The 11,479-nt window shown below is 43.3% G+C and overlaps 2 protein-coding genes across 2 annotated transcripts in view; one reads left to right on the top strand and one right to left on the bottom strand.

The window, feature by feature from the left end:
- trim46b (tripartite motif containing 46b) overlaps nucleotides 1–6,208 on the bottom strand; it is a 25,578-nt gene extending 19,370 nt beyond the window's left edge. Inside the window, exons 1-4 of the mRNA XM_048230163.1 lie at nucleotides 6,078–6,208; nucleotides 5,700–5,760; nucleotides 716–939; nucleotides 582–625 (exon numbers count right to left, since the gene is read on the bottom strand). Coding sequence (XP_048086120.1) covers nucleotides 582–625; nucleotides 716–939; nucleotides 5,700–5,760; nucleotides 6,078–6,208 — 460 coding nt within the window. The remainder of the gene's footprint in view (nucleotides 1–581; nucleotides 626–715; nucleotides 940–5,699; nucleotides 5,761–6,077) is intronic.
- A 2,332-nt stretch (nucleotides 6,209–8,540) lies between these two features.
- On the top strand, nucleotides 8,541–10,810 carry s100a10a (S100 calcium binding protein A10a). The gene is made up of 3 exons (XM_048229550.1): nucleotides 8,541–8,647; nucleotides 9,998–10,160; nucleotides 10,524–10,810. Exons 2-3 carry the CDS (start codon nucleotides 10,020–10,022, stop codon nucleotides 10,686–10,688), a joined length of 306 nt encoding a protein of 101 aa, XP_048085507.1. The 5' UTR covers nucleotides 8,541–8,647; nucleotides 9,998–10,019; the 3' UTR covers nucleotides 10,689–10,810.
- Nucleotides 10,811–11,479: the final 669 nt, after the last annotated feature.

The following is an 11,479-nucleotide window of genomic DNA, read 5'->3' on the forward strand; positions in this document are numbered from 1 at the left end:
GAACACACACACACACACATACACACACAGATGAACACACACACACACACACACACACACACACACACACACACACACACACACACACACACACAGATGAACACACACACACATACACACACACACACATACACACACACACACACACACACAGATGAACACACACACACACACACAGATGAACACACACACACACACACACACACACACACACACACACACACACACATACACACACACACACACACACATGAACACACAAACACACACACACACAGATGAACACACACACACACACACACACACAGACACAGATGAACACACACACATACACACACAGATAAACACACAAATGCATATAGACTCATGCATTCACACACAGATAAACACACAAATGCATATAGACTCATCCATGCACACACACAAAGACGCAAATTATAGAAGCATGCTTGCAAACGCAGATACACACACACACTCAGCACACAGACACACATACACACACTCTCTCTCAGGACACACACACACACACACACAAACACATACACCCACACACACACCATCAAGCCTATCGGTCCCCATACCTTGCCTGAGCTGGCGGTCCACGCGGCCTGCTTTGGGCAAGGGGCTACTCACTCACACACACACACACACACACACACACACACACACACACACACACACCGGTCCCCATACCTTGCCTGAGCTGGCGGTCCACCTTGGCCCGCTTTGGGCAGTGGTCGCTGCCTGGCGCTGGGTGGTGTTGGAGGCGGGCGAGTTGGGCTCGGGGGGCAGGTCGGGCGGGGGGTACCCGCTCTGAACCAGCACCTCGGAGGCGCACAGCAGGCACACGCTGTGCAGGCAGGGCAGCACCACCGGCTGCTTGACCATGCCTTTACACACCGGGCACTGGAGCTCCTGCTCCATGCTCTTCAGGTTGGACTGCAGAGGACACAGGTGAGGGCAGCATGTCAGTTCAGTAGCGGAGTAGAAACTGGGCAATTAGTCGCAGCAGAACAGTCAGCCACATTACCATTATGGTATTAGTAGCAGAGTAGTAACCGCGAGGATAAGGTGAATTCCCTGTCGGCTGGTTAACGTTCTGAGGTCGGACTAATTACTTTGATCTCAAAAAAGGGCACGATATCACTATTTGTATAAGGGCAATTCCACGCAAAACTGTCACATCCATATAACGCCAACTAAATACCATGGCATTGTGTTGGCGTTATGGATGTGACAGTTTTGCGTGGAATTGCCCATAAGTTATGTGATGCCCCTCCAGCGGCCTGGACTATGCGATCACAGCCCTTCACTCCTATTTCCTGCGGCCCCTCCCCACAGTCCTGGTAATAACGTGGGAACAACTTCATTATTTCTTTACGTGTAACCGTTCGTAACAACTCCATTATTTCTTTACATGTAACCGTTCGTAACAACTCCATTATTTCTTTACATGTAACCGTTCGTAACAACTCCATTATTTCTTTATGTGTAACCGTTCTCCACTCTATCTCCAAGAGTGCTTTGACGATATGAATATGATCACAACGCTGATTCTGATTCTAGCTACATGTATTATTATGACCCTGACAACTCTGGTATTATGACCCTGACAACCCTGACAACTCTGGTATTATGACCCTGACAACCCTGACAACTCTAGTAGTCCGAGTCATTATATTTGTATTTTTTTTCTACATCTCCTCATGGTTGAGGAGGCGTTATTCAGGATGTGGTTGACTGTTCTGTCAATACGGACAGGAAGCACCCACTGCTGATTATTAAGAAATCAAACTGATGACTGCCTAGAACTAATATGTCACTACAGGCAGGTACAAACCTACCCGCAGACAGACCGCAGGTAGGGCCAGAACACTGCAATAATATGGGTGAGTCAACAGAACTACAACAACTGAACAATTCTACTGTGAGTGACTCAAATGGCAGGTGTGATGGTGATGTGATCCACACTGTGATTTAAACATGAATCAGCACTCAGTGGGAGATGTAGCTTTAGTAAGGGGGCACACTTGGAGGTATCCACATATGAGTGCATCTCACAGTGAAGCTTCTTGGATGATAAATAAATTAAAGTGTGCGTGGGTGTGTATGTGGGGGGTGGGTCTGTATGTGTGTGTGTGTGTGTGTGCGTGTATGTGTGTGAGCGCGTGTGTGAGACAGAAAGAGACAGGGATTAGTAAGTGCTGCCATGCGCTTGGTCAGCCATTCCTCCATGATACAGGGGCTTGAGAGAAATGCAGTCTGTTCCCAAGGGCCCAATAAAGCTTATCACATCCAACAATCCGGCAAAGTGTTTACAAAGACTCATCATCTCTCCAAACAGTTCCCTTCAGGAACATTTTCCAGACGGTTCTTCAATCTATAAAGTGTTCTTGGGACCAAAAGACAACTCCTGTTCCAGTTCACAAACATTGACACAGAGTGAAGATGTGTTAATTGGACAGGCATTTAGAAGATGAAAAAGGACATGCTAGTTCTAATAAATAATAAAACAGTTCTTAGAAGAAGAAGGTGAGTGGAGACAGAGGAACGCACAGTGGGGCGGGAAGAACACAGGTTCCCTCTGTTGGTCCAGTGAGTGCTAAATCATGCATCTTATCACGAAAAGAGTCTTTGAGCACTAATTTGAATCCAAAATGCGCACTACATATGGTTACCGTGCTGCAGGAAACACGCGATGAGAACAGGTGGTCATTTATTCCCACGCCGCACGGCCCAATGGGATTTGTAGTGCTTTGCTAAACATCTGGAGAAACATGACGGCGGTTGACTTTAAATGACAGTTTGACGTCTGTGAGTTTCATGGAAACTGTGTCACTTTAAACTAATGAATGTACTGAGATGTACTGACCTTCCGGTGCTTGTGTGTAGTGTGGTGTTGCAAGGTGTTAAATTCCAAAACAAATTGGCCAGCTCATGAAAATAGCATTAGTTAGTGTGTGTTGGTATTAATGCATTGCATTCCGCGTTGCCTGTGATACAAATTAGCGCCCTCTCTCTCTCACACACACACACACAAATACTCATTCTTTATGCTCATACTTTAACACACACAAACGCACGCACACGCACTCACACACACACACAGGTCAGGTTCTCATACCTGGCCTGAGCAGCCAGCCCACGTGCTCTGCTGGGTCTCTCTCTCTTCCATTGGCTGCCATGACCACACAAGTTAAAAATGCATATACCCTGGCATTAATGATTTAATGTCCCTGTGAAGCCCAAGCAGGCATGTGGCAGAGGTGAAGACCACACCAGGTCTTCATCTCAACTCTACATTCTAAGCACAAGGTTTAGCGCTATGCTATGCTGAGCTCCGCAGTGAGCACCAGTCAAAGCAAAACATCCAGCAACATTCTATCCCCAAAGGTAGCAAACAGGAATGGAGTGTAACTTTTGTGGAATCACTGGGAGAGATGTAGGGCACTGAACTATTGACTAAAGCAGTTTTTACAAAACAAACCCTTGCTTGCAATGCTTAGGTCAGGGATGTTCAGTAAATCAGAGGGGGGGATATACAGTTTACTCCATAGCCCATGGGATGCAGACAGAAGAAAGAACAGCATCCGTACTCCAGTGAAGGTCAAAAATACAGCATAAAGATAAAACTCACAAGGAGCTTTTATTCTCTTCAGTCTGAAACATTGCATGGCTGTGTGGTTGCTATATGCATTTTCTGTTCATATTTTCTTAGAAATATTCCAAAATGAGATGCATACATGTGGTGTGTTTTATCTAAATCTAGCAGAGCAAGAGAAAACCTTCACTTTGCAACATAATCAAGCAAATTATACAGACAATATACATGTCTTTACGAAAATTTGCACACAAGAAAGATGTGCCATTCCTCGTAGTCCCACGTACTGCACTGTGCTTTATAAAAGACTAATATGCCAAAATGAAGCACCAGCACGTAGGACACAGCTGAAGAACTAAGGCAACACCTTAGAAACAAAAACGCAGTCTGAGCCCATTAAAGTAGGTAACAATGCTGTCTGTTGGTCATAGGGTGCAGTTTGGAAAGGGGCAGAGAGAAGAGCAGTTACCCACCATACCTTCAGCAGAAGACAGGGGGCGCTACCTGCTCTCAGTGAGAGCCGATATTGACAGGACTATCTATCTGAGTCTGAGAGGGCCACTGCTGCATCAAATGTCCTTGAAACCGACGTGCATCAAACAACTACAGGGGGAGCTGGTCAGCATTCTGCTGCTGAACTTGCTACGTGCAGGACAGGGATGTTACAAAGCTATATTCCCAGTCATGAGTATATATACGTGCAGGAGAGGGATATTGAGCGATATTCCCAGTCATGAGTATATATAAATACATATATACGTGCAGGAGAGAGATGTTACAGAGCGATATTCCCAGTCATGAAGTGTTGCAGCTTCAGAGGTCTGTATATAATGACACATGTACCAACCCAACACACATAACATGCACTTAACAGACACTTCCTATGCACTTAACATGCACTTACCAGGCACATCCTATACACTTACCAGGCACATCCTATACACTTACCATGCACTTCCATTCTTCTCTCCTTTCTACCTCATTTTTCATTCAACCGCTAGCTCCTTCCTTAAACTTATGCACTCGCATCCTCTGGTAGTAGTATTTATTGCAGTAGTATTATTGCTACCTAAGGTCTCCTTGGCAATGTACTGTAGCTTGAATGTTATTTCTCATTTCATAAATTGTTTTGGATAAAAGGGTCTGCTAAATGAACATGAAAATGTAATGACTGCTAGACTGTTAAAACAATGACTGCTTCTGCATTCAACAGAAAGCAGCTGTATTGAACTTTACAGAACTTGGTTGGTTTCATCTGAATTACAGTTGTTAATATCCAATTCAACTGTTTACATATAATCTCTTCTAACCTTTCACCCCATGTTTGCTTTGTAAAAATATTGATTAGCCTACTTCAGCTTTATGAAAGATCACTGAATTCTGTTATATTCAATGTCCAATTCAACCTTGATTTCATAAACATTCTCAAAGAATCCATCAAAGATTTAACTAGTAATTTAATTTAGGCTTAGTTGCGATCCCCATGACATGCATGGTGCACACATCTTACACATCCCACCTCCCTGTCCCTGAACCTTTCACTCTAACACACAAATCAGATTAATGTTAAAACCACTCAGACCTTCCCTTACTGATTGAATTAATGTAATCTCCTCCGTTCCCGTTCTCCACATCGCATATCGCTTAGGCCTAACTCATTAGCCTGATTTAAAGAGCAAAGGTTTGTTTTTAACACCTAAGCCCAAATAAACAAACAGGTCAGACAGACGACACGCTAACCTATAAAACCCACAAGTTCAACAGTTAGCTTATAAATACCAAAACACAAAACACCTCCATGAAAACGCGCGTGGTTTATGGTAACTTAAATCCAAAACCAATCTGGCTGATGGTATATACTGGACTTTCGACATTGCCCTATCCGGAGCCTGTCTTTCTCCAATGTCAAGTTCGCCAATAGCGTCATTTGGCATTTTTTATCCTTGTGATAAACCACTTCTTGTCTCTTTCCACAGCACGTTTGTAGATGTGCATTACTTCTATCCTGTTAGTGTGCATGGTTCTCGTTCTGTTTCTGATGAGCAGAGTAGAAATAGGACCCGGGTATCGACACTGTACAGCGGAGAGCCGGTCTTACCTTCACCTGGTACACGGGCGCCATGACAGAGATGCTGCTGTCCTCCCCTCGAAAAGGACCGCTGTTCCCAACGGAGCGTATTCTTCACGAAGCACGAGATATGCTGCAACCGAGACCGGTTTGACTATGTAGGAGACTGGCCACGTTTTATATTTCCAATAAAAACTCTTACGCACGCCATTTCAGATCGGCTTCAACACAGAGTTTTAGACAAGGCTACATGGTTATTGCAACCTCAACGACGTCTCCTTAATTCGCCCCCGTTTTTACCTCGTAGGCCTATATTAAGCCTTGTTCAGTTATAATTTAAAAAGCAATGGCGGGCTCGGCTTTTGTTCCTTTCGTGGGCTAATCTGGGTTAGTAGGATATTGCTGCACCGCAGACTCGCTGGAGAGCAGTACTCCCCCATCTGCAGCGCCAGGCCTCCCGTGTCTGCATCCCGTTGCCGTGGTAACGAGCATCCCCTTACATCAGCACCTTTAAACTCACATCCGCTCCGCTCCTCCATTAGGACATCAGCCTTCCTGCCCGACCGGCTTTGGATTGGCAACATATTTTATTTCGAGAAAAATCCTTTACTGTCACCAGGAAAAGGTGTTGTTGTACATATTTCATAATTCCAAATATGAATTCAAATTTGTCCCACACCCTCGTAGCCTATTCAACAAGGCCTGCAGCTCTGTAGCCTAAATCTGACAGCTAGCCCAATGCGTCAGCTAAGCAGTTCTTCAATAGTGCATTCACTCAAAAGATAGACAGCAGCAATGCCTTGCTAGGGACAAACAAATGAAGTTGCTGTTTAAAATTCAAACGCTTATGCTTATGTGGTAGAGAGCTGTGGAATGACTGGCAAAACAGATGTTGGCGGATACCACATGGCTTTCTTCTACTCACAAAATGACACTAGCAAACCCATTACAGCATGCAAAGTAGCAAAACAGGACTGTCATATTTTAGAGTAGCCTAACCTACATCAGAGCAAGTAACACCCCAAAAGATTATCATCCTAAACGTCACGTTTCTTGTTATGTGCTTAATGCTAATGATGCAAGAAAAATGGCTATGAAAAACAGCCATACATATAATGGAGGACCTGAATAGATTTCCAAATAAAGGCATTATCAAATGAATTCTGAATGTTTCATAAATATCATGTCACTGAAACAAACAATTGCACAAATTAAATGGGTAGGTAAATTGGTATAAATTTCAAACAAAACTGTGTCAACATATTTTATCAGAAATAGGCTAGCCTACTCACACTTATGCGAACCAATGCGTCCATTACAGTGACTAATCTGGCACTTCTGTCTTCAGAATTCTCTCCACCATTTAACCTAATAAGAACGCCGTCGTTCAGCTGAAATGCTAGTTAAAGCTTAACTGGGGTAGCATACGCGCCTGCAGATCCAAATGGAAGGTGCTTCTCCAACAGCCGATTCCGGTCCGTGGACACGAATGAGTTGGAGGAGAGCAGCCTACCACCTGATCTGCCTTAAGCCACGCGCGATTTGATTGTTCACGTAGGCTATAGTGATGGAATAAATAATAAATACATAGTTTCAGCAGGCAACAGATGACACGCATCCCTAATATAAAATGTTTTGCTATCAAATCTCTACTTCAAATAGGTGCATTTAATGCAATCAATAATATGAAAATCCTGCAATTACTTTCAATTCATATACCTGCTTTGTTACTGACTAGGGAATAGAAACCCATTAAACCTTTGTAGATGTAGCAGGGTTAATGGTTGCACGGATACAGTTTCATACCTCCTTAACAAGGTATTAGGTATCATTAAACCTAGATTATTAGATAAGGTGTTATAAATTAAATAGAATAATAATTTTCCCCTAATTAATAACGAATAACTAAATATATTTTTATAGCCTGCAACACACAAACTACAAGAGATGTTCTGAGTCTACATGCAACTGATAGGGCTATCATCATCAATCATGAGTGCATTGTCAGCTATGGCAACCTACATGTTTGATTGTGATACAAATGTTTGTGATTCTCTTAACAAACATCAGTGTTATCTGTTATCACCCAGTGTACAGAACAGGACCCTCACCACAAACTCCCTCATCAGATTTACATTCCATCTCACCCCACCCATTGCACTCTGCCAAGGAGCTGCGCAACTTGTGGAGGGGGACGTTAAAACGCTTGACTTTTTGTTAAACGTTTTGCTGAAGGGTTAGACCTTGGTGGAATGAATATGTAAAACATTAAAACAATTGAGATAATTTGTAATTTTCACACAAACTAATTAGCTCTGCTTTATACCAGTGTTTTATCACTGTTTATAAATTGCCATGGCAACAACTCTCTCACTCATACACACACACACACACACACGCACACTCATCAGCACAATGATGCAAACATTTGTAGGCTACCATATAAAATCCCCCTCGCAGTGGTCCTAATCCCGACCAAAAGTCGCTTAAAATGTTATGAGAGACTGTCCACTCCCACATGTTATCGGTTTGGCTATTGATTTACTATCATTTGTATAGGTCCCTTTGTAAGTAGGCTATTTTAGACAAACGACTTACTGCCAACAAAGCCCATACGTTCCATGACGCTTCAGCTCCTAGTACCTACCACAACTGTCGTCTGCCGTCTTAAGTGAGTTAAGCGAGTAAAGTTCTTTGACTTCTCATTTCTGATCCATTTGACTATTCTGGACGACTGACAGACATTATTGCTTAAGTTGCAGAGAGATAACACATCAGTAGGCTACCCGCACGCACACAGTCTATAGACACTCGTACGCGCGCATACACACCCACACTCATACTTTTTACACACCACCGTTGACGCACCAGCCACTGGGGCGGCGCCTGCTGATATAAATCGGTGGGTGAAAATTTCTCAAGTCCAGCTTCCCATTTCAGGAACCTCTTCTCCACAACTGCTTTCTGCCTCCGGACCGGTAAGACTTCAGTGAATACTGACTATCTGTCTGCAGTTTAATAATATCCTGCTGTTTAATATATCTATGCGCTTTTGTTTCTGTCTGTACAACACATTGTGGAATACTTTCCACGTCTCAAAAAAACAAAAAAAAACGACAGCTCTGTTGGAAACATGCTGTCATTATCACATTTGACATGTGGATTAGAAGAGTCTTAACACGTGTTTAGGCAGCACGAATCTTACGAAGGGCAAGTTCACGCACTTCACACCGTTTGTGTGGTTTTGACAATTTGCATCGTCTAGGCCAAGCTACATAAATGCTCTACTGTGTTGTCTCTCTCCGTCACAGTGTAACTCATTGGTCAGCCAAATCATGTTCATGATCTGTCCCTGGCTTTTGCATGGATACAAACACCTTTTTAAAAAATAAAATAAAAAAAAGTTTTCTTAGCAACTGCTCTTTTTTTGCCTGTTCCCCTCGTTTCCTCATTATGCTTTTGCCACCCCTCCTGGTCTGACTTTCTCTGACTCATTCTCTCCGTATGTCCACCCAGCCCCCCCGTGCCTCTGTGTGTGCAGTAGCCTAGTTGAGAAATCCCAACAGATCCCAGCATGTGGCTCAGCAAAGTTCTACTGTAGAGTTAGCCAAAGGGTGTGGCTCATGGGAATGATCCGGGGCCTGTGTACACATGATTGCAGTGGTGCAATGTCTCAGGCACTCTCTAGGGAATGTGTAAACTTGTCATCTTTGCTCTTCTTATCTTCATGTGTTACTCTCTCTCTCTGTAAATCAGAGCTGATTGCTAACATTCCTTCATAACTATTGCAGTCTTTCCTAATAAAAGTGATGAAGTTGTCTCAGACTCCCCTCCCGGTTTGCCACTGACACACTCTTTTGTGTGTGTTTTCCAAGTGTCCCTTAATCCCATCTCTGCATCTTGCAGTGAGTGGATGTTGATTTGTGGATTTGTGGTATTGTGTGAGGCGTTTGACGTAATTTTGTGAAGAAGGTTATATTCTGGGCATTATTCATTCAGTAATCACGTGGTTGTTTTTTGCTCTGAATCACTTAAATTGACTTCTGTCACGTAGCACAAACTCTTGCTTTACTCAGTACCTTCTTTTGACTACAATGGAGGAAATAAAACAATAACATACATCAGTAATGAAATATGAGGTCATAATCCAACGCATCATGCAGACCAAATATAGTGAACATACTATAACAAATGTCCCCTTTTAGTTTAGTATTGATTGTCTGTTTTTTTTTTTTATTGTTTGATTATAATATTGATTATTACATATTTATTATTAAATGGAGAAATGGTATCACCATAATTAAATCTCTCTTCTTTTCTCTCTTCAGTGTTTAGCTTTAAACTGCAGCCATGCCATCTGACCTAGAGAAAGCGATGGAGTCCATGATCATGGTGTTCCACAAATACGCTTCCAAGGAGGGCGACAACAACTCTCTGAGCCGCAGGGAGCTCAAAGACCTCATGGAGAACGAGCTATCTGGCTTCCTCATGGTGTGCTCTCCTTTTTTTTCTTTTCATCTGGCTGTCTGCTATTCTTGTCACTCGTCACACTCTGGATGCATTGTCAGCCCATATCTGTGTCAGTCCTAAACGGCCCCCTCCTTGGCTGGATCACAGCTTAGATGTGACCTCTCCGCATCTTACATTCACTGGAGTGTTAAGGAGTAGTGTGCTAATCTGTATCTTTTTTAAAGCTATGGTCTCACACAAAGAGAGAAGGATGTGAAAACGTGTCTGAAAGACACAAAGGCCGTTGAGAATATGGTGGTGGTGATAAGGATGGTGGTTGTGGTGGTGGTGATGATGGTGCAAGTGCAGGAGATCGCAATGTCATTTTTATTCTCTTTTTCTCAGTCTCAGAAAGACCCTGCCACAGTGGACAAGATCATGAAGGATCTGGACACTAACGGCGACGGCCAAGTGAGCTTTGAGGAGTTTGTGTCTCTGGTGGTTGGCCTATCCATCGCCTGTGAACAGTGCTATCAGATGCATCTCAAGAAAACGGGGGCCAGAAAGTGAAGGAATAAAAAAGGAAGAGGAAGATGAGGAAAGAATGGATGCTCAGAGAATATAGGGATGAAGAAAATTGTCTGTTTTTTTGTAATTATGCTGTCTAATAAAATGTCCTTGTTGTTTACAGACTTTTGAGAAACAGTGTCTTTACTAAGGTGCCTGTGTGTGTGTGTGTTTGTGTGTGCGTGTGTGTGTGTGTGTGTATGTGTATGTGTATGTGTGAGAGAGAGAAGAGAGGGAGAAAGAGAGGGTGTGTGTGTGTGTGTGACAGAAAGACAAAGAGAGAGACAAAGTGCTGACCGTGTGTATAGGAATTCTCCAAGTAGCAGTGTTGTAATTAGCATGCACTCCATAAGAATAGAGTTGCAGTGTTAAGTCTACAGAGGCCTATAATGCTCCCATCTCATCTTGCTCCAACAGTCATAGCATTGCCATTCCCAGAGCATGTATGCCCAGGTGGACACTGAGTAATGTTCGTTACTCTTATCCATTGTCCATGAATGCTGGAGACTTAAAATAGGCCATTCCATTTTCCGGTGTCTAACAAGCCTCGCAGCACTTAAAGGAGAAGTCCGGCGATTTTTCACATAGAAAAAATCCGTTTCACGAGGTCACAGAGTACTGTTGGTCATGAAAAAACTAAAACAATCAGTTTCACCTAGCTCAAGTTGTTGCAGCCAGCAGCTAAAGCTGCCTGGCAGCCCCAGCGCTACTATGGAGGCATTGTCATGAGCCACCATGTTCATGCCCCCAGATTGTAGCGCTGTAGCTGCCTGGCTCGTCGGATTTCTCCTTTA

This window comes from Alosa alosa, chromosome 20 (assembly GCF_017589495.1).
Source record: "Alosa alosa isolate M-15738 ecotype Scorff River chromosome 20, AALO_Geno_1.1, whole genome shotgun sequence".
Lineage (NCBI taxonomy): Eukaryota > Metazoa > Chordata > Actinopteri > Clupeiformes > Clupeidae > Alosa > Alosa alosa.